General features: G+C 47.4%; 1 protein-coding gene across 1 annotated transcript in view; it reads right to left on the bottom strand.

Annotated features, from left to right (window-relative positions):
* Positions 1–24,179, bottom strand: part of LOC140392945 (ubiquitin carboxyl-terminal hydrolase 5-like) — a 37,229-nt gene that overhangs the window by 8,770 nt on the left and 4,280 nt on the right. The window contains exons 2-7 of the mRNA XM_072478740.1: positions 22,055–22,180; positions 20,068–20,134; positions 19,569–19,702; positions 18,601–18,746; positions 18,140–18,324; positions 16,916–17,010 (exon numbers count right to left, since the gene is read on the bottom strand). Of these exons, the coding sequence (XP_072334841.1) occupies positions 16,916–17,010; positions 18,140–18,324; positions 18,601–18,746; positions 19,569–19,702; positions 20,068–20,134; positions 22,055–22,180 (753 nt within the window). The remainder of the gene's footprint in view (positions 1–16,915; positions 17,011–18,139; positions 18,325–18,600; positions 18,747–19,568; positions 19,703–20,067; positions 20,135–22,054; positions 22,181–24,179) is intronic.

Below are 24,179 nucleotides of genomic sequence, written 5' to 3'. Positions count from 1 at the left end.
TTCCCCCAGGAATGGTATGTATTTTGGTTACCAGACCCAGCAGAAAACAGTGAGAGTTTTGGCTGGGGCTGCAGCAAAAACAAAAGCCTCTTCAACCATGCAGCCAGAAGGACAACCTCATAGGCTTCAAACTGACTTGATGACCTTTATTAGAGCTGAATACCAGCAGCAGAGGGTACAACTGCGAAAAGATCTCGCAAAGACCATTGAAGAAGTGCTGACAAAGAACACAAGAACTAGGAGCAGGAGTAGGCCATCTGGTCCCTCGAGCCTGCTCCACCATTCAATGAGATCATGGCTGATCTTTTGTGGACTCAGCTCCACTTTCCGGCCCGAACACCATAACCCTTAATCCCTTCATTCTTCATAAAACTATCTTTATCTTAAAAACATTTAACAAAGGAGCCTCAACTGCTTCACAGGGCAAGGAATTCCATCGATTCACAACCCTTTGGGTGAAGAAGTTCCTCCTAAACTCAGTCCAAAATCTACTTCCCCTTATTTTGAGGCTATGCCCCCTAGTTCTGCTTTCACCCACCAGTGGAAACAACCTGACCGCATCTATCCTATCTATTCCCTTCATAATCTTATATGTTTCTATAAGATCCCCCCTCATCTTTCTAAATTCCAACGAGTACAGTCCCAGTCTACTCAACCTCTCCTCATAATCCAACCCCTTCAGCTCTGGGATTAACCTAGCGAATCTCCTCTGCACACCCTCCAGCGCCAGTACGTCCTTTCTCAGGTAAGGAGACCAAAACTGAACACAATACAGGTGTGGCCTCACTAACACCTTATACAATTGCAGCATAACCTCCCTAGTCTTAAACTCCATCCCTCTAGCAATGAAGGACTCCATTTGCCTTCTTACTCACCTGTTGCACCTGTAAACCAACATTTTGCGACTGATGCACTAGCACACCCAGGTCTCTCTGCACAGCAGCATGTTTAAAATGTTATCATTTAAATAATAATCCCTTTTGCTGTTATTTCTACCAAAATGGATAACCTCACATTTGTCAACATTGTATTCCATCTGCCAGACCCTAGCCCATTCACTTAACCTATCCAAATCCCTCTGCAGAATTCCGGTATCCTCTGCACTTTTGCTTTACCACTTATCTTAGTGTTGTCTGCAAACTTGGACATTGCACTTGGTCCCCAACTCCAAATCATATATGTAAATTGTGAACAGTTGTGGGCCCAACACTGATCCCTGAGGGACACCACTAGCTACTGATTGCCAACCAGAAAAACACCCATTAATCCCCACTCTTTGCTTTCTATTCATTAACCAATCCTCTATCCATGCTACTACTTTCCCCTTAATGCCATGCATCATAATCTTATGCAGCAACCTTTTGTGTGGCACCTTGTCAAAAGCTTTCTGGAAATCTAAGTATACCACATCCATTGGCTCCCCGTTATCTACCGTACTGGGAATGTCCTCAAAAAATTCCACTAAATTAGTTAGGCACGACCTGCACTTTATGAACCAATGCTGTGTCTGCCCAATGGGACAATTTCCATCCAGAAATTGCTATTTCTTCCTTGATGATAGATTCCAGCATCTTCCCTACTACCGAAGTTAAGCTCACTGGCCTATAATTACCCGCTTTCTGCCTACCTCCTTTTTTAAACAGTGGTGTCACGTTTGCTAATTTCCAATCCGCCGGGACCACCCCAGAGACTAGTGAATTTTGGTAAATTATCATTAGCGCATTTGCAATTTTCCTAGCCATCTCTTTTAGCAATCTGGGATGTATTCCATCAGGGCCAGGAGACTTGTCTACCTTTACCCCCATTAGCTTGCCCATCACTACCTCCTTGGTGATAACAATCCTCTCAAGGTCCTCACCTGTCAGAGCCTCATTTCCATCAGTCACTGGCATGTTATTTGTGTCTTCCACTGTGAAGACCGACCCAAAAACCTGTTCAGTTCCTCAGCCATTTCCTCATCTCCCATTATTAAATCTCCCTTCTCATCCTCTAAAGGACCAATATTTACCGTAGCCACTCTTTTTTGTTTTATATATTGTGATGTGAGAGTACCTTTAAATGGATGTTTAAGCAATGTACCTGTAAGAAAATAGTGATGTCAGAGAGTGGGTGGAGCTGAGCTCCGTTCGGCCATTTTGAGGTTAGTTCTGGGTTTTAGTTTCAGTTTGAGACAGCAGCTTGGGTGTGACTGTGTTTTTTGGCTGTGAGCTGCTTGGAGAAAAGGCAAGGTGTTGGAACTGAAGTCAACAAAGCTGATATATCTCTGCCATCCAACAGAAAATATCTATTAACTGTAACCTGGTGTGTTACTGTTTTTGTGAAGGTGAAGTCTTTTGGATGTGTAAAGGAACAGTTCGCAGAATTGGGTAGTGTTGTATTATTTTCGGGGTTATCTTTGAAGGGGTGTTAAGAGATGCAATGTTTATTCAAAAGGTTAATTTGAGTTCATGGAATAAACATTGTTTTGTTTTAACAACCATGTGTCCATAATTGTAATACTACACCTGGGGAACAAGCCGTGTGCTTCAAAAGCAACAATCCATTAAAGGTGGGAGTTGGATGAACTCCATGATACATTTTGGGGTCCTGAAAACACATCTCCCATAACAATATTTGTAGAAACGTTTACTATCCGTTTTTATATTCTGAGCAAGTTTACTCTCATAATCTGTCGACTTTATAGCTTTTTAAACTCTTCTTTATAGCCTTTTGAGTAGCTTTCTGTTGCCCCCTAAAGATTTCCCAGTCCTCTAGTCTCCCACTATTCATAGAATCATAGAATGTACAGTGCAGGAGGCCATTCGGCCCATCGAGTCTGCACCGGCTCTTTAAAAGAGCCTACCCAACCCTACACCCTATCCCCATAACCCAGTAACCCGACCCAACACTCAGGGCAATTTCGGACACCGACGGCAATTTAGCATGACCAATCCACCTAACCTGCACATCTTTGGACTGTGGGACTAATCTTTGCCACTTTGTATACCTTTTCCTTCACTTTGATACTCTCCCTTATTTCCTTAGATATCCAGTTGATTTTCCCTCTTTCTACCATCCTTCCTTTTTGTTGGTATAAACCTTTGCTGAGCACTGTGAAAAATCGCTTTGAAGGTTCTCCACTGTTCCACCATAAAGTCTTTGCTCCCAGTCTATCTTAGCTAGCTCTTCTCTCATCCCATTGTAATCTCCTTTGTTTAAGCACAAAAACACTAGTGTTTGATTTTATCTTCTCACCGGCCACCTGTATTTTAAATTCCACCATATTGTGATCGCTCCTTCCGAGAGGATCCCTAACTATGAGATCATTAATCAATCCTGTCTCATTACAGAGGACCAGATCTAGGACCGCTTGTTACCTCGTAGGTTCCATTACATACTGTTCAAGGAAACTATCGCGGATACATTCTATAAACTCCTGCTCAAGGCAGAAAGGTGGGTTGAAGTGTGTCTACTTCAATGCAAGGAGCATCCGGAATAAGGTAGGTAAACTTGGAGCGTGGATTGGTACTTGGACTACGATGTTGTGGCCATTACGGAGACATGGTTAGAACAGGGACAGGAATGGTTGTTGGAAGTTCCGGGGTTTAGATGTTTCAGTAAGAGTAGGGAAGGTGGTAAAAGAAGTGGAGGAGTCGCATTGTTAATCAAGGATAGTTTAACGGCTGCAGAAAGGCAGTTTGAAGGGGATCTGCCTACTGAGGTAATATGGGCCGAAGTTAGAAATAGGAAAGGAGCGGTCACATTGTTAGGAGTTTTCTATAGGCCTCCAAATAGTAATAGAGATGTGGAGGAAGAAATTGCAAAACAGATTATGGATAGGTGTGGAGGTCTCAGGGTAGTTGTCATGGGTGACTTTAACTTTCCAAATATTGATTGGAACCTCTATAGGTCGCACAGTTCGGATGAGGCAGTTTTTGTACAGTGTGCAGGAGGGTTTCCTGACACAATATGTGGATAGGCCGACAAGAGGGGGGCCACATTGGATTTGGTACTGGGTAATGAACCGGGCCAAGTGTTAGATTTGTTTGTGGGAGAGCACTTTGGAGATAGTGACCACAATTCGGTGTCTTTCACTATTGCAATGGAGAGGGATAGGGCCATATGGCAGGGCAAGGTTTATAATTGGGGGAGGGGTAATTATAATGCGATTAGGCAAGAATTAGGGAGCATAAGATGGGAACAGAAACTGTCAGGGGAAAGGCACAAATGAAAAGTGGAGCTTGTTCAAGAAACAAATACTGCGTATCCTTGATAGGCATGTCCCTGTCAGGCAGGGAGGAAATGGCCGAGTGAGGGAACCACGGTTCACAAAAAAGAGGTTGAATGTCTTGTCAAGAGGAAAAAGAGTATGTAAGATTCAGTAGGGTCGCTTGAGGGTTACAAGGTAGCAAGGAATGAGCTGAAAAAAGGGCTTAGGAGAGCTAGGAGGGGGCATGAGAAGTCCTTGGCGGGTCGGATCAAGGAAAACCCCAAGGCTTTTTATTCTTATGTGAGAAATAAAAGAATGACCAGGGTGAGGGTAGGGCCGGTCAAGGACAGTAGTGGGAACTTGTGCATGGAGTCAGAAGAAATAGGAGAGGCGTTGAATGAATACTTTTCTTCAGTGTTCACAAAGGAGGGGCCATGTTTTTGAGGATGAAAGTGATATTCAGGCGGGTAGGCTGGAGGAAGTAGACGTTCTGAGGAAGGATGTATTAGCAATTTTGAAAAACCTGAGGGTCGACAAGTCCCCTGGGCCAGATGGGATATACCCAAGGATTCTTTGGGAGGCAAGGGATGAGATTGCAGAGCCTTTGGCTTTGATCTTTGGGTCCTCGCTGTCCACGGGGATAGTGCCAGAGGACTGGAGAGTGGCGAATGTTGTTCCTTTGTTCAAGAAAGGGAATAGGAATGACCCTGGTAATTATAGGCGCTAGTCTTACTTTGGTGGTCGGGAAGATAATGGAAAAGATCCTGAACGATAGGATTTATGACCATTTGGAAAGATGCAGCTTAATCAGGGATAGTGAACACGGATTCGTGAAGGGTAGGTCTTGCCTCACAAATTTGACTGAATTCTTTGAGGAGGTAACTAAGTGTGCAGATGAAGGTAGAGGTTCCCCATGGTCGGCTCATGAAGAAAGTAAGGAGGTGTGTGAGGGAAATTTGGCCAATTGGATAAGTAACTGGCTCTCACATAGAAGACAGAAGGTGGTGGTGGATGGAAAATTTTCAGACGAGGTTTATAAGATAATGAGGGGGATAGATAGAGTGGACGTTCAGAGACTATTTCCTCGGGTGGATGTAGCGGTTACAAGGGGGCATAACTATAAGATTCAGGGTGGGAGATATAGGAGGCATGTCCGAGGTAGGTTCTTTACTCAAAGTGGTTAGGGTGTGGAATGGACTGCCTGCTGTGATAGTGGAGTCGGACACTTTAGGAACTTTCAAGCGGTTATTGGACAGGCACATGGAGCCCATCAGAATGACAGGGAGTGGGATCTTATGATCTTGGTTTCGGACCATGCTCGGCACAACATCGAGGGCCGAAGGGCCTGTTCTGTGCTGTACTGTTCGATGTTCCATGTTCAAGGCTTCCTTGACCGACCTGGTTAAACTAATCGACATGTAGATTAAAATCCCCCATGATAACTGCTGTACCATTTCTACATGCATCCGTTATTTCTTTGTTTATTGCCTGCCCCACCATAATGTTACTATTTGGTGGCCTGTAGACCACCAGTGACTTTTTCACCTTACTATTACTGATTTCCACCCAAATGGATTCAACCTTATCCTCCATAGCACCGATGTCATCCCTTACTATTGCCCGGAAGTCATCCTTAAATAACAGAGCGACACCACCTCCCTTACCATCCAACTCCGTCCTTCCGAATAGTTTGATACCCTTGGATATTTAACTCCCAGTCGTGACCATCCTTTAACCATGGCCACCAAATCAGTCATTCACGATGATTTGCGTCATCAACCTTATTCTGAATACCACGAGCATTCAGGTAAAGTACTTATGTTGGCTTTTATACCTCTGTTTTGAATCTTAACACCTTGATCAGTAATCTCTCCCAAGTTATTTTTCCTCTTAATGTTTCTCCTAATTTTCCTTGTCGTTGAACCCATATCTTCATGTAACAACCTGCCGTGTCGCTTTCCATTTATGTTTTTAATTCCTGTTTTATTCCTTTTAGTATTACTGGGCATATTCACTGAGCTCCCCTCAGTCACTGTACCTTGTCCTGTCGCCCTTTTTGATTTTTGACTATGGCTTCTCTGCCTTTCACTTTCCCCCTAACTGTCTTTTGTTTCTGTCCCTGTTTTACTACCTTCCGACTTCCTGCATCGGTTCCCACCCCCCTGCCACATTAGTTTAAACACTCCCCAACCGCTCTAGCAAATAGTCCCCCTAGGACATCAGTCCCAGTCCTGCCCAAATGTAACCAGTCAAGTTTGTACAGGTCCCACCTCCCCCAGAACCGGTCCCAATGCTCCAGGAATCTGAAACCCTCCCCCTGACACCATCCCTTCAGCCACGTATTCATCCTATATATCCTGTCATTTATGACTAGCACGTGGAACCGGTAGTAATCCTGAGATCACTATCTTCGAGGTCCGATTTCTTAACTTTCTTCCTAGTTCCCTGTATGGGAGCTCAATGGACACCCCTGAAGAGTTCTTTGGAACGGGTGGAAAAGTGTTTGGAGGGTCACAGATGCGGGAGACTGAAGGAATGATCTCAGACCACAGCGATCGTGTGGTGACTCTGGAGGCGGAGGTGGGACTCCTAGGAGACCTCTGTAAAAGGTTGAAGGCAAGGGTGGAGGAGCAGGAAAATGTCGAGAAGGCAGAACCTGCGAGTAGTGGGCCTGCCTGAAAGAGTGGAAGGTGTGAGTGCCACAAGGTACATCTCGAGGATGCTGGCAGGGCTATGCCCCCTAGTTCTGCTTTCACCCGCCAGTGGAAACAACCTGCCCGCATCTATCCTATCTATTCCCTTCATAATCTTATATGTTTCTATAAGATCCCCCCTCATCCTTCTAAATTCCAATGAGTACAGTCCCAGTCTACTCAACCTCTCCTCGTAATCCAACCCCTTCAGCTCTGGGATTAACCTAGTGAATCTCCTCTGCACACCCTCCAGTGCCAGTACGTCCTTTCTCAAGTAAGGAGACCAAAACTGAACACAACACTCCAGGTGTGGCCTCACTAACACCTTATACAATTGCAGCAGAACCTCCCTAGTCTTAAACTCCATCCCTCTAGCAATGAAGGACAAAATTCCATTTGCCTTCTTAATCACCTGTTGCACCTGCAAACCAACTTTTTGCGACTCATGCACTAGCACACCCAGGTCTCTCTGCACAGCAGCATGTTTTAATATTTTATCATTTAAATAATAATCCCTTTTGCTGTTATTCCTACCAAAATGGATAACCTCACATTTGTCAACATTGTATTCCATCTGCCAGACCCTAGCCCATTCACTTAGCCTATCCAAATCCCTCTGCAGACTTCCAGTATCCTCTGCACTTTTTGCTTTACCACTTATCTTAGTGTTGTCTGAAAACTTGGACACATTGCCCTTGGTCCCCAACTCCAAATCATCTATGTAAATTGTGAACAGTTGTGGGCCCAACACTGATCCCTGAGGGACACCACTAGCTACTGATTGCCAACCAGAAAAACACCCATTAATCCCCACTCTTTGCTTTCTATTAATTAACCAATCCTCTATCCATGCTACTACTTTACCCTTAATGCCATGCATCTTTATCTTATGCATTATTGTTTGGTTGGGTGTTATTGTTATTGTTTGGTTGGGTGTTATTTGTTTTGTTGTTTGTTCCTCTTGAAAATTGTTAAAGTTTTATATATGCCTTAAAAAAAAATATATATATATTTTTTAAGTGGCTGGAGATGACACTGAAGTCTCAAAACCTGCAGGGTTTCCAAGTGCTGGAAAGGGGGATTGAGCTGGTTTCTCAGCCCACGCAGACAGGATGGGCAGAGTGGTAACTTTCTGTGCGGCACATGTTTGATTATCCCATCATATTTGCGATACCTACTCCAATTGTTAGGATCCCAGATAATAACCCCGACATTTGTCCGGATACGGGACCAGACCCCGACATTTGTCCGGATACGGGACTAGACCCCGACATTTGTCCGGATACGGGACTAGACCCCGACATTTGTCCGGATACGGGACTAGACCCCGACATTTGTCCGGATACGGGACCAGACCCCGACATTTGTCAGTATACGGGTCCAGACCCCGACATTTGTCAGGATACGGGTCCAGACCCCGACATTTGTCAGGATACGGGTCCAGACCCCGACATTTGTCAGGATCCCGGACCAGACCCCAACATTTGTTAGGATCCGGGACCAGACCCCAACATTTGTTAGGATCCTGGACCAGACACCAACATTTGTTAGGATCCGGGACCAGACACCAACATTTGTTAGGCTCCTGGGCCAGACCCCAACATTTGTTAGGCTCCTGGGCCAGACCCCAACATTTGTTAGGCTCCTGGACCAGACCCCAACATTTGTCAGGATACAGGACCAGACCCTAACATTTGTCAGGATACGGGACCAGACCCCGACATTTGTCAGGATATGGGACCAGACCCCGACATTTGTCAGGGTATGGGACCAGACCCCGACATTTGTCAGGATATGGGACCAGCCGCCAACATTTGTTAGGATCCCGGACCAGACCCCATTTGTCAGGATACGGGACCAGACGTCGACATTTGTTAGGATCCCGGACCAGATGCTGACATTTGTTAGGATCCCAGACCAGACCCTGACAACGGGTTACTTGCCCATCTGTGTAGAGATGCGAGAGATCCTTTCTAGAGTAGATCCAGTACACCTCTGCTCAACCTGCAGCACTTGACTGAACTATTGTCCAATTTGAAATCCCATATCGAACTACAAATCTCCAGACAGACCTGGCTCCTCCCATTAATTAAAACATCTGAATCCCAATCAGTTCCATGACCTGCTTGGTCACCACTGCCCCATAAATTCCTTACGCTCCAATGAATCTCCAGCAATCAAGACAAAATTCCATCAGCCCTTTATCTGTACCCAAGTGAGTGGTTTGAATCAATCATGCTCTCACAAACTCCTAAATCACAGCTTTAACAGACATACTGCCTGTATGGGCGACACGGTAGTGCAGTGGTTAGCACAGTTGCTTCACATCTCCAGGGTCTCAAGTTCGATTCCCGGCTTGGGTCACTGTATGTGCGGTGTCTGCACGGGTTTCCTCCGGGTGCTCTAGTTTCCTCCCGCAGTCCAAAGATGTGCAGGTTAGGTGGATTGGCTATGCTAAATTGCCCTTAGGTTAGCTGGGGTTGCTGGGTTACAGGATAGGGTGGAGGTGTGGCCTTAAGTAGGGTTCTCTAATAGCCATTGCAGACACGACGGGCCGAATGGCCTCCTTCTGCATTGTAAATCCTATGATTCTAAGCGAGGTCTTTCTTAAAAGTAATGTTACTGTCACAAATATGAGATACAATGTAAATCAATTACTACATTAATCACACATTAACCAAGCACATCCACCCTAAATGTGGAGACCAAACCCAGTATTTCAGATGTGCTCTCACCAAAGCCCTGTAAGATATACTTAGTATTTATTTAAATCCCCTTGCAATTGGCTAACAAAACCAGTCTTCTGAACTGCTTCTTGTATCCGGTTGTTAACATGTGCTCAGAGAACAATTACAGTAAAGAAGTCCATTCAGCTTTGTCCATGCTAGCCCTCTGAAGGAATTCCTCATTCCTGGAAGCATTCTCCAGAATCTATTCGGCACTCTCTCCAAATCCTTCACATTCTTCCTGAAGTCTGGCACCCAGAACAGGGCACAATATTCCAGCGGAGGCTTATCCACTGCCTTATACAAGTTCAAGTAACTTTCTTGCTCTTGTACCCCTATGAATGAAGCCCAGGATACTGTATGCTTTATAAATCACGCTCTCAAACTGTCCTGTTGTCTCCAATGATTTATGTACATATAGACCCAGATTCCACTGCTCCTGCACCCATTTTAGAATTGTGCCCTTTGTTCTTCTTGCCAAAATGAATCACCACACACTGAGATTCATCTGCTGCCTATCTGCCCACTCCACAGAATTCCTACTGTGCAGGTGTCCAATCAGCCCATCAAGCCTAGACCGACCCTCTGACAGAGCACCCTCTGTAGGCCCCATTCTGTCATCGTAACCCCATCTAACCCACACATCTTTGGACTGTGGAAGGAAACCGGAGCACCCGGAGGAAAGTCAAGCAGACACGGGGAGAAAGTGCAATCTCCACACTGACAGTCACCCAAAATCGGATTGAACCCAGGTCCCTGACGCCGTGAGGCAGCAATGCTAGCCACTGTCCCACCAACTTGTCTATGTCCTTTTGACATTCTAAACGGTCTGTCCTTTTGACATTCTACACGGTCCTCCTCACAAATTACAAGTTTTGTTCGTCCGCAAATTCTACCTGCGCACCAAAGTCATTAATAGAGATCAGGAGAAGCAGAGTCCTAACAATACCCCTGGGGAATACTACTACAAACCTTCCTCCAGTGATTTGTGAATTGTTAAGTCTTTCTCCAATATGATAGGAAAAATTATTAAAAGCTGACCTAAACATGCAATACTTAGCAATACTGAGGCGACAAGAGCACGTCAAAAGGCTGGGAATCCTAGCAAAACTGGAGTCAATGGGAATCAGGAGGGAAATTCTCCACTGGTTGGAGTCATGCCTAGCATGAAGATGGTTGTGGTGGTTGGAGGTCAGTCATATCAGTCCTGGGATATCACTGTGGGAGTTGCTAAGGTTAGTGTCCTAGGCACAACCACCTTCATCAGCTTCATCAATGACCTTTCTTCCAACCCAAGGTCATTGAACAATGTTCAGCACATTCGCGATTCTCAGACACTGAAACAGTCCATGTACAAATGCAGACTTGGCTATCAAGTGGCAAGTAACATTCGTACCACACAAGTGCCAGGTAATGAGTCTCCAACAAACCATTGCTCCATTCAATGGCAGTACAATCACTGAATCCCCCATAATCAACTTCCTGCTGGGGGGTGGGGGAAGTATGATGGAATACTTTCCGGTTGCCTGAATGGGTGCAAATCCAAAAATACTCAAGAAGTGCGACACTATCCAAGACAAAGCAGCCCCTTCCACAAACATTCACTCGCTACACCATCAACACACAGCAGCAGCTGTGTGTACCACCTACACTGTGGAACTCACGGAGGCTCCTTAGGCAGCACCTTCGAAACCCATGTCCGCTACCATCTGGAAAGGCAAGGGCAGCAGTTACATGGAAACACCACCACCTGGAGCTTCTCCTCCACAATCCTGACTTTAAAATATATTGGTCGTTCCTTCATTGTTGCTGGGTCAAAATCCTGAAACTCCCTCGCTAACAGTGCCATTGGTGTACCTACACATGGGACTGCAACAGTTCAAGAAGGCAGCTCACCACTAACTTCCCAAGAAGCAATTAGCGATGGGTAATGAATGCTGAGCGTAGTCAATGACTAGCCCATTCGGCCCATAATGTCTGCACCTGCTCTCCCAACAGGCATCTTGACTTAGTGCCATTCCCTTCCTTCCGCCCTGTCCTCCTGCACATTGTTTCCATTTAAATAATCATAGAACAGTACAGGCCCTTCAGCCCACGATGTTGTGCCGACCATTTATCCTAATCTAAGATCAACCTAACCTACACCACTTCAATTTACTGCTCTCCATGTGCCTGTCTAAGAGTCGCTTAAATGTCCCTAATGACTCTGACTCCACCACCTCTGCTGGCAGTGCATTCCACACACCCACCACTCTCTGTAAAGAACTTACCTCTGACATCTCCCCTATACCTTCCTCTAATCACCTTAAAATTATGTCCCCTCGTGACCGCCCTTTCCACCCTGGGGAAAAGTGTCTGGCTATCCACTCTATCCATGCCTCTCATCACCTTGTACACCTCTATCAAGTCACCTCTCTGCCTTCTTTTCTCCAGTGAGAAAAGCCCGAGCTCCCTCAACCTTTCTTCACAAGCCATGCCCTCCAGCATCCTGGTAAATCACCTCTGTACCCTCTCCAAAGCATCTAGATCCTTCCTATAATGAGGCGACCAGAACTGGACACAATATTCCAAGTGTGGTCCAACTGGAGTTTTATAAAGCTGCAGCAAAACCTCGCGACTGTTAAACTCAATCCCCGTTAATGAAAGCCAACACACCATACGCCTTACCATTCCTTCCTCGTCTCAGTGGGACAAAACAATTCAGCACTCGCAAGTGCTCTTTAAACAATTCCCATATTACTGTTGTGCATTTCCCCAAGAACAATTGTTCCCACTTTATGCTCCTCAGCTCCTGTCTAATAGCAGTATGATTTCCCCTCCCTCAATTAAATACCTTCCCATGCTGTGTGTTCCTATCCCTCTCCATGACTATGGTAAAGGAGTTGTGGTCACTGTCACCAAAATGCTCTCCCACCGAGACATCTGACCTGGTTCGTTGCCGAGCACCAAGTCCAATATGGCATTCCCCCTCGTCGGCCTATCTAAATATTGAGTCAGGAATCCTTCCTGTACACACCTGACAAAATCTGCTCCATCCAAACCATTTGCACTAAGGAGGGTGCAGTCAATATTAGGGAAGTTGAAGTCACCCATGACAACAACTCTTGTTACTTCTGCACTTTTCCAAGATCTGCCGCCCAATCTGTTCCTCTATCTCTCTGCTGCTATTGGGGGGTCTATAGAAAACTCCCAATAAAGTGACTGCTCCTTTCTTGTTTCTGACTTCCACCCGTACTGACTCAGTAGACAAACCCTCTTCAACTACCTCCTTTTCTGCAGCTGTGGTGCACTCCCTAATTAACAGTGCTACTCCCCCTCCTCTTTTACCTCCCTCACTATTCTTCTGAAAACATCTAAACCCTCTAACAATCATTCCTGCCCCTGTGAAATCCATGTCGCTGTAATGGTCAAAACATCGAGTTCCAAGTACTGATCCATGCTCTAAGTTCATCTCCCTTATTCCTGACACTCCTTGCATCGAAACAGACACACTTTAACTCATTCCACGGAGTGCAACTTTGCCCCATCAACTGTCTATCCTTCCTCACAGACTTGCTGCATACTATTTCTGCCTGTTCAACAGCTACCCTATCCTCTGATCCATTGCTCTGGTTCCCATCCCCCTGCCAAACTAGTTTGAACCCTCCCAAAGAGCTCTAGCAAACCTCGCACCCAGAATATTGGTGCCCCTCCAGTTGAGGTGCAATCCATCCTTCATGTACAGGTCCCACCTTCCCCAGAAGATATCCCAATGATCCACATATCTGAAGCCTTCCCTCCTGCACCAGACCTGTAGCCACGTTCAGCTGCACTCGCTCTCTGTTCCTTGCCTCACTTTCACGTGGCTCAGGTAGCAATCCTGAGATCACTACTCTGCTTGTCCTGCTCTTTAGCTTCCAACCTCACTCCCCAAGATCACTTCCTCATCCCTTTTCTTAGCTATGTCGTTGGTGCCTATGTTCACCACGACTTCTGGTTGCTCCCCCTCCCCCTTAAGAATCCTGTAGACTCGATCCGAGACATCCCTGGCCCTGGCACCCGGGAGGCAACATACCTTCCGGGAGCCTTGCTCGTAACCACAGAATCTCCTATCCATTCCCCTAACCATCGAGTCTCCTATCACTATTGCTTTTCTAAGGGCAGCATGGTAGCATTGTGGATAGCACAATTGCTTCACAGCTCCAGGGTCCCAGGTTCGATTCCGTCTTGGGTCACTGTCTGTGCGGAGTCTGCACATCCTCCCCGTGTGTGCGTGGGTTTCCTCCGGGTGCTCCGTTCCCACAGTCCAAAGGAGGTGTGGACCTTGGGTAGGGTGCTCTTTCCAAGAGCCGGTGCCGACTCGATGGGCCGAATGGCCTCCATCTGCACTGTAAATTCTATGAAATCTATTCTCCCCCCATCCCTTCTGAGCCACAGAGCCAGGCCCGGTGCCGGAGACCTGGCCGCTAAGGCCTTCCCCCTAATCATGTGTGTTCTGGAATATCTTGATTGATCCTCCCTCCACCACATCTCCAGTCAGTACATTTCAGACACAAACCACTCGCTGTGAATTTATTTTTCTCAATCATAATTGGTCTTTTTCGAATTTTAAATCTGTGTCCTCTCATTCGTGATCTTTTTAATAGTGGAAACAGTTTTGCCTTGTCTATGTCTAACCCTCTCATGATTTTGAACATCTCTATCAAATCTCCCCTTGGCCTTTTCTCCTTTTTTTTTTGTTTCTATGAATTTAGAGTACCCAATTATTGTTTTTTCCAATTAAGGGGCAATTTAGGATGGCCAATCCACCTAACGTGTACATATTTGGATTGTGGGGGTGAAACCTACGCAGACACGGGGAGAATGTGCAAACTCCACATGGTCAGTGAGCCAGTGCCAGGATTCAAATCCAGGTCCTCAACGCTGCAGTCCCAGTGCTAACCACTACACCACGTGCAGCCCCACTTTTCTTTCTAAAGAGAAAGTACCAACCTCTCCTCATAATTGACGTTTCTCACCCCTGGAACCATTCTTGTGAACTGCTTCTGCACTCTCCAATGTGTTCACAACCTTTCCAAATATTCACAAACCTCTGAGAAGAAACATTTGTCCTCGTCTCTGTCCCAATTTGCTTCCCCCATATCTTCCAATTGTATCTACTGGTTCTAGACTCCGCAACCAGGGGAGAAACATTACCTGCCATTAACTATTTTGTAGGTTTCAATGAAATTACCTCTGATTCATTGAAACTCTAGACAATACAGGCCCAGTTTCCCCAATCCCTCTTCATATGGATGCTTTAGAGAGGGTGCAGAGGAGGTTCACCAGGATGTTGCCTGGTATGGAGGGTGCTAGCTATGAAGAAAGGTTGAGTAGATTAGGATTGTTTTTGCTGGAAAGACGGAGGTTGAGAGGGGACCTGATTGAGGTCTACAAAATTATGAGATATGGACAGGGTGGATAGCAACAAGCCTTTTCCAAGAGTGGGGGTGTCAATTACAAGGGGTCACGATTTCAAGGTGAGAGGGGGAAAGTTTAAGGGAGATGTGCGTGGAAAGTTTTTTACGCAGAGGGTGGTGGGTGCCTGGAAAGCCTTGCCAGCGGAGGTGGTAGAGGTGGGCACGATAGCATCATTTAAGATGCATCTGGACAGATATATGAACGGGCGGGGAACAGAGGGAAGTAGATCCTTGGAAAATAGAAGACAGGTTTAGGTAAAGGATCTGGATCGGCGCAGGCTGGGAGGGCCGAAGTGCCTGTTCCTGTGCTGTAATTTTCTTTGTTCTTTGTTTGTTCATAGGACAGTCCTACCATCTCCGGAATAGTTGTTTCACTCCCTCTATTTCCTTCCTAAGATAAAGGATACAAAACTGCACAGTGCTCCAGGTGTGGTCTAACCAAGCTCCTATATAATTGGAGCAGGACCTCACAACTCCAGTGCTCAAAACCTACTTGTGATAAAGTTCAACATACTATTAGCCTTCCTTGTTGCACCTGCATTGCCATTCTGCAGTGACTTATGGACAAGATCACCCAGATGTCTTTGTACATCTGCACTTTCTAATTTCTGAAGAAATGCTCTGCAAATCTCTTCCTTCCACCAACATGGATTACCTCACATTTTCTACACTGTATGCCATCTGCTATGTAATACAGCCGGTGTTTCTGTACAGAAATCAGGCAAACTAAAGATCTGCAAACTTTCAGATTTAAAGCCCAGTAATAACTCGGGGAGGGCGGCTCCACTTGGTGGTAGAGGGGCAGAAACACATCGATCCGAATCCCATGTAAAGCTCCGCCTGGTGGTAGGTCAAAATTGCAGCAACCTGGAACTCATCTAAAACGACAGCTGGTGGTCTAAGGACGGAACTGTGCAACCAGAATCTCTCAAATGAATCCATTCCCCAGAGGCCACAACTGTGGGAGCGAAGGTAAATCTTGAACCTTCCTTCTTATTCCCCGTTTTTAAAAAAAATCCTCTCCTGCCTTTACGGTGTGTCTGTCTTGTATGTGTCTGGGTGGAGGGTTTGGGATTAGGTCGACTGGAAAACCATTGTCATGTTATTTCTATATATATTCATCTTTTCCTCGTATTGTTAATAAACAGTTTGCTAATGTTTTACTCATAAAACTAGCGTGTCACTCATTGGAGCAGTCGAGGGTTAAAGGTCTCAGGAAAACACAAATTATTGGTTAATTCACTTATGTTGGGACGCTGGGGTCTGTAGGGCTGGACCTGACCGCTCATTCGCCCAGGGTGTTGTAACAATGTCCATCCCCATTCTAGGAATCAGCCTGGTAAATCTTCGCTGCATTCCCTCTAGAGCAAGAAAATCCTTCCTCTGTTAAGGAGACCAAAACTGCACACAATATTCCAAGTATGACCTCACCAAGGCCCAGTATAATTGCAGAAAGACATCCCATCTCCTGTGCTCGAATCCTCTCGCAATGAAGGCGAACATACCATTTGCCTTTTTTACTGCCTGTTGCACCTGCATGCTTACCTTCAGCAACTGGTGTGACACCCAGGTTTTTTTGCACATTCTCCTCTTTAATTTAGATTCAGATAATTAATAATCGGTCTTCCTGTTTTTGCTACCAAAGTGGATCACCTCACATTTGTGCAAATTATACTGCCATTCATTTGCCCGCGCACTCAACGTGTCCAAATCACACTGAGGGATCTCCGCATCCTCCTGACTTCTCACCCTCCCGTCCGGCATTGAACTGGATGGTCAGTAATGATCAGATAGTACGGCAGAGCAAGCTTGATAGGTTGAATGGCCAGCTCCGGTTCCTAGGTTCAGCTGAGCCGTGCGAGCACCCACCTTCTGCATTTTCATCATGTTGATCCCAAAGTGAGAGAGGTGCTCAGCGAGGTTCGGGTCCAGTACCATGTCATCCTCGTCATACGAGTATACATCTGCAAGTGGACACATCAAGATCAACAAAGGAAGGGACCGGCCTTCCTCCGCCTGAGGGGACATGGCCCGGTGGGAATGTCACTGCACTGACATGCAGGCAGCAGTGCTAACCACTGTGCCACCGTGCTGCCTGGAATTTTAAATTAAAAGAAAGTCTGGAATCATAGAATCCTGAGAGTGCAAGAGGCCATTCAGCTCCATCAAGTCTGCACTGGCCCTCCGAAAGAGGACCCAATCCAGGCCCACACTCCTGTTCTGTCCCCGAAACCGCACCAAACTGCGCATCTTTGTCACTAAGAGGCAATTTATCATGGCCAATCCACCTAACCTGCACATCTTTAAACACCAAGGAGCAATTTAGCATGGCCAATCCACCTAACCTGCACATCTTTGAACTGTCGATGGAAACTGGAGCACCTGGAAACGCACACAGATAAGGGGAGAATGTGGAAACTCCACCGAGGCAGTGTGGAGTCTCAGCAACGGTGACTATGTTGCGTCGAAAAAAAACAATCAGGCTCACGGGTGTCTGGACGTCTGTCGCCATTACCCGCTTTGGCATGTCTATGACTCCAGACTCCACAGCAATGTGCTCGACTCTTAACTGTACCTCGAAAATGGTCCAACAAAAAGCAGGTGATGCCCATGAGAATAAAGGTTCAATTTTAGCTCAATTTGAGCACCCCCCCCCCCCCCCCCCTCCTAATTTGAGGCTGTTTCTGGGATGTTGTTTTTCCCATGACGACTTTCCCGGGAGAGGAGAGCTGCAAGCTGGCTGGAAGAGCAGAGGGCCAGGGTGTATGGCATCAACCAAATTGGGGCGGTGACGAGAGGGCCGTACCTGACACTTGCACTGGCACACCCTCCCTCACAGCACTGTGGGTATACCTACTCATCAGGGACTGTAGCTCACCTGCAGTTTCAAGAAGGCAGCTCACCACCACTTTATCCAGGGGCAATTAGGGATGGGCAATAAATGCTGGGCCTAGCCAGCGACACCCGCATCCCACTGACAAATACATTTTTAAAAAGGTTATAGGCAGGGTGCGCGGAGTCCAGCTAGCTTGAACATTTGTGTCTCTTGCCGTGATGCCATTAAATGAGGGCATCCCAGCGAAGGCTCCTCACCAGCTCCATCCGGCGTAATGGTGCCCAGTTTCACCGCCAGCGGGTACCCAGATTGCTTGTAGTGTTCCAGAGCATGGTTGTTGCCACCGCTGCCATCAAAGTACCGGCGGCCGCATAGAATGGAGCCATCGGTCAGATTGAGCCAGAGATTCTCCTTCAGATCACAACGGGAACACTTCCAACCACTGAGAGAGAGAGAGAGAGAGAGAGAGAGAGGGATGTTGGAGTCAGTGAGAGGCAGACGTCAGCAAACATGGACAGGCAAGGGCTCGCGGGACGGGCGAGGGCTTGAGGGACGTGCGGGCGAGGGCTCAAGGACAGGATGGGCCGGGGGGCGGGGGGTGAGCAGGGGATCTGGTCAGCGAGACAGACACAGAACACGAGGGGGCACCAAAGAGCAGCTGATGAAGGGATAGAGAGAGATTGGTGACTCGCCCTCATCTGGAACCACCCTCACTCACCAGGGTGGAATGCGAAGGTTATTACCCATCTGTTTCAGGTCGAGGGCATGTTTGGAGACCTGGCGAACCTCACCATCCCAGGCCTGAATCTCCTGCTTTCGAGAGGCAGAGTCCGCTGCTAACATGGCATCAATGGAGGCAGACACCTGGAGGGAAACATCCCAGTTTAACTGGAGAATGGGAACAGCCTCAAAGATACAAACAAACCTCAAAACAAATCAGAGTCTGGGAGTGCAGAATGGTCAGCGAACAGACCAGACGGCAGTGGATCAACAGGAAATATGGCACACTGCAATATATAAGCTATCGTGGTAGGGTCAGTACTGAGGGAGTGCCGCACTGCCAGAGGGTCAGTACTGACAGAGCACTGCACTGCCAGAGGGTCAGTACTGAGGGAGCGCTGCACTGCCAGAGGGTCAGTACTGAGGAAGCGCCGCATTGTCAGAGGGTCAGTACTGAGGGAGTGTTGCACTTTTAAAAATATATATATATATATAAATTTAGAAGTACCCAATTCATTTTCCAATTAAGGGGCAATTTAGCGTGGCCAATCCACCTACCCTGCACTTCTTTTGGATTATGGGGACGAAACCCACGCAAACACGGGGAGAATGTGAAAACTCCACACGGGCAGTGACCCAGAGCCGGGATCAAACCTGGACTGCAGCGCTGTGAGGCTGCAGCGCTACCCACTGCACCACCGTGCTGCCCTAAGGGAGTGCTGCACTGGCGGATGATCAGTACTGAGAGAGCGCTGTACTTTTGGGAGGGTCAGTACTGAGGGAGCGCCGCACTGTCGGAGGGTCAGTACCGAGGGAGTGCTGCGCAGTTGGAGGGTCAGTACTATCAGGTGTATGAAGAGGGAGCTCTGCATTATCTGTTTCTGGGAGTGCTCAATGCTGACATTGGGAAGAAAATGCGGGTTCTCGGTCAGTATTTCTGCAATGAATTCTGAAGTGTTTACATACCCTGTCCCGTACAGCAGTTGACATCAGGATCAGGGAATCTCTTGAAATGACAGCATTTTCCGGTAATATTACCACCTTCACTTCTTCGTCATACTCAAAGTTCTCAGTGTCGACCTCAAAGCCACCTTCTACACCTGGGGGAACACAGCCAGGGAGTGAAATAAACAAACAATCAGCCCAAATTGCAGCCTCAGCATCCAGACTGGAAAGTCCCTCGTCAATCCGCCACCCATCCCATCTCTCTCTTCGCCCTCCGTATTCCATTCTCACCCCTCCCTAATACTTTCGCAGGCGGGAGGCAGCGCTGGCAGACGGGCGGCCGTGCAGGCAGGCGGGAGGACGGGCAGTCTCGCTGGCAGGCGGGAGGCAGCGCGGGCAGGCGGGAGGACGGGCTGGCAGCGGGATGGTGCGCGGGCGGGCAGGTAGACACCGACACCCTCGCGCGCATTTTCTTTTCTCCCCCTTCAACCTCAACAGCTGCTCTTTCTTTGCTCCTTACCGATGGCCAGTCGTGTGGGCTTTTTCTTCGGGGGGTCACCAGCCCCGCTGCTGCCGTCATCGACTTTCTGCAAAACAGCAATGTGGAGAATGAGAGACCCCAAGGGTGGCAAGGCAGTGGGTGGTGGCTGTGGGGAAAGGAGGGTGGGTCAGCAGTTTATCTTCAACTCGGGATACAACAGATCAGATCCGAACCTCTGCTTCCATCTCTTTGTGGATATTATCTTCCTTGGTTTTGTGGACTTGTTCTCATCTTCTTTGTATCTGTTGACCCAAACAGCTTTTCTTTCACCATTTACTGATCCCATTCCCCTCTTTCCCTCCTTTCAGATTTAACCCCCATGCCACCCCCCCCACATTCAAAATGTTTTTCTCGTGTAATTTCTGCCTCCTTTGCAATCCCACTTTCAACCCTCCCACTTCAATCTCTCTTCAGCTCTGATGAGGTCATTCAGCCATGAACGGATCACGAGCTGCCTCTTTCCACTGACCCTAACCAGTGGTAGGGAAGCTGCTGGACAAGATACTGAGGGATAGGCTTATCAGTGATAGACAACATGGTTTTGTGCAGGGAAGGTCATGTCTTACCAACTTAATAGAATTCTTTGAGGAATTGACAAAGTTGATTGATGAGGGAAGGGCTGTAGATGTCATATACATGGACTTCAGATAAGGTTCCCCATGGTAGGCTGATGGAGAAAGTGAAGTCTCATGGGGTCCAGGGTGTACGAGCTAGATGGATAAAGAACTGGCTGGGCAACAGGAGACAAAGAGAGTAGTGGTGGAAGGGAGTTTCTCAAAATGGAGAACTGTGACCAGTGGTGTTCCACAGGGATCCGTGCTGGGACCACTGTTGTTTGTGATATACATAAATGATCTGGAGGAAGGTATAGGTGGCCTGATTAGCAAGTTTGCTAATGACACTAAGATTGGTGGAGTAACAGATAGTGAAGGGGACTGTCAGAGAATACAGCAGAATATAGATAGATTGGAGTTGGGTGGAGAAATGGCAGATGGAGTTCAATATGGGCAAATGCGAGGTGATACATTTTGGAAGATCCAATTCAAGAGCGAACTATTCGGTAAATGAAAAAGCCCTGGGGAAAATTGATGTACAGAGAGATCTAGCTGTTCAGGTCCATTGTACCCTGAAGGTGGCTGCGCAGGTCGATAGTGGTCAAGACGGCATACGGCATGCTTCCTTCATTGGAAGGGGTATTGAGTATAACAGTTGGCAGGTCATGTTACAGTTGTATAAGAATTTGGTTCGGCCACATTTGGAATACTGCGTACAGTTCTGGTTGCCACATTACCAAAAGAGTGTGGATGCTTTGGAGAAGGTGCAGAGGAGGTTCACCAGGATGTTGCCTGGTATGGAGGGCGCTAGCTATGAAGAAGTGGAGTAGATTAGGATTATTTTCATTAGAAAGACGGAGGTTGAGGGGGAACCTCATTGAGGTCTACAAAATCATGAGAAGTATAGACAGGGTGGATAACAGGAAGCTTTTTCGCCCAGAGTGGGGGACTCAATTACTAGGGGTCATGAGATCAAGGTGAGAGGGGGAAAGTTTAAGGGAGATATGCGTGGAAAGTTCTTTACACAGAGGGTGGTGGGTGCCTGGAAAGCATTGCTGGTGGAGGTGGTAGAGGCGCGCACGATAGCATCATTTAAGATGTATCTAGACAGAGACATGAATGGGAAGGGAGCAGTGGGATACAGATCCTTAGAAAATAGGCGACAGTTTTAGATAGAGGATCTGGATCGGCACAGGCTTGGAGGGCCGAAGGGCCTGTTCCTGTGCTGTAATTTTTCTTTGTTCTAACCAGACCGGCTGAGGCCTGGGCAGACAAGGGGGTCAGAGGGAAGGTGAGCACGAGGGTGGGAGCGCCGTTGAAGTGAGACATGGACACTGAAGGAAAGTGCACAGTTCCCTACGCGTTGACTGTTAAAGAGAGACTGGGGAAGGGGCCAGACCAGTTCTGCTCACCGGCAGTCGGGTCCTCCTCAGGTGCAGGTAAGCTCTCTGCCCTGTCTTTTGGTAGTGCTTTTCTACGTGCTGCTTCCCGAATCCCAGGAAGGTGTTCATGCAGATGTAGAGGCCGCCTTCAGACTCCTGCAACAAGAAAAACAGAGGGCAAAGTGTCAGTGTCTGGATGTCAATGGGGAAGAATGATAAAATCATCTAAAATAAAACTTGGTGGGACCAGAAGTTCCGAATAATTGAAGATTATTTGATGGGATGTGAGCCTTGCGGATTAGGCCCAGCATTTATTACCCATCCCTAATTGCCTCTTAAGGTGGCGGTAAGCTGCCTTCTTGAACCACTGCAATCAGTGTGTTGTAGGTACACCCACTGTGCTGTCCGGGAGGACGTTCCAGGATTTTGACGCAGCAACATTGAAGGAATGGTCATTGAAGGAATGAAGTCATTCGGCTCAATGAGTCTGCACCCATCCTCTGAAAGAGCACCCACTACCTTCCCCCCACATCTCATAACCCCACTAACCTTTTGGACACTAAGGAGCAATTTTAATATGGTCAATCCACCTAACCTGCACATCTTTGGACTTTGGGAGGAAACCGGAGCACCCGGAGGAAACCCACGCAGACACGGAGAGAACGTGCAGACTCCACAGTCACCTGGGGTCAGAATCGATCCCGGGTCGCTGGCTCTGTGAGGCAGCAGTGCCAACCACTGTGCTGACTTGGGAGGGGAACTTCCTGGTGGTGGTGTTCCGAGCTTTCTGCTGCTCCCCTCGTCCTTCTAAATGGTAGAGATGGTGGGTTTGGAAGGTGCTACCTCAGGAGCCTTGGCGAGTCCCTGTGTGCATCTTGAGCACTGTACCACAGTGGTGAGCATTGCTGCTTCACAACGCCAGGGTCCCAGGTTCGATTCCTGGCTTGGGTAACTGTCTTTGCGAAGTCTGCACGTTCTCCCAGTGTCTGCGTGGGTTTCCACCAAGTCCCAAATAACGTGCTGTTAGGTGAATTGGACATTCTGCATTCTCCCTGCGTGTACCCAAACAGGCTCTGGAACATGGTGACTGGGGGCTTTTCACAGTAACATTGCACTGTTAATGTAAGCCTACTTGTGACAATAAAGATTATTATGTGACGGCACACACGGCTGCCATTGTGCTTTGGTGGAGGAGGAAGTGAATGTTTGTGGCTAGCTTGTTGATTGAGCGGGACTGCTTTGTCCCGGATGGTATCGTGCTTCTTGAGTGTTGTTGGAGAAACACCTATCCAGGCAAGTGGGGGAGTATCCCATCACACTCCTGACTTGTGACCTTGTAGATGGTGGACAGATTGACAGACTTTGGGAGGTAGAACATAAACATAGAACATTACAGCACGGTCAATGGTAACCACCAGGATGTTGATAATGGTGGGGGGGTGGGGGGCTACCGGACGAGAAACCCAAAACAATCTGAAATTTGTAAAAATGTGAGTGATGGCTCTGACCAATAGGTGTTCCTTATGTTAAAGCAAACGTTATTTTTTAATACAGTATCACATAAACGCAGTTGTGTGTGGGTGAGGGAAAAAGAGGTGTCTCATTATCAGACTGATGCTCCCTGTGTGTGTGAGACAGAGATAGTTGTCTCCGTTTCAGATAGACCCTTACAGTGTGTGTGAGACAGAATGTTGTCTCCATATCAGAAAGACCTTCCCAGTGTGTGTGTGAGACAGAGTGCTGTCTCCGTATCAGACCTCCCAGTGTGTGCATGAGAGAGAGAGAGAGATAGTGTTGTCTACGGACAGACCCTCCCAGTGTGCGTGTGAGAGACGAGTGTTGTCTCCATATCAGACAGATCCTCCCAGTGTGCGTGTGAGAGACGAGTGTTGTCTCCATATCAGACAGATCCTCCCAGTGTGCGTGTGAGACAGAGTGTTGTCTCTGTATCAGACAGACCATGTCTGTGTGTTGCCTCCAAATCGCAGACCTTCCCTTCCCTCTCTGTGTGAGAGACAGAATGCTTTTGCCGTATTAGACAGACCAGAGAGTGAGAGGGGCGGGGGATGAAGGGATGAAACAGTTTCTAGAGGGTTGAGGTGGTGAATGTGGAGGGACTGGGGGCTCCGATCGGGCTGAAGGTTATGGACTATGT

The sequence above is a fragment of the Scyliorhinus torazame genome, chromosome 16 (genome assembly GCF_047496885.1).
Source record: "Scyliorhinus torazame isolate Kashiwa2021f chromosome 16, sScyTor2.1, whole genome shotgun sequence".
Taxonomy (NCBI): Eukaryota; Metazoa; Chordata; class Chondrichthyes; order Carcharhiniformes; family Scyliorhinidae; genus Scyliorhinus; species Scyliorhinus torazame.
This window is presented reverse-complemented; position numbering and strand designations above follow the sequence as displayed.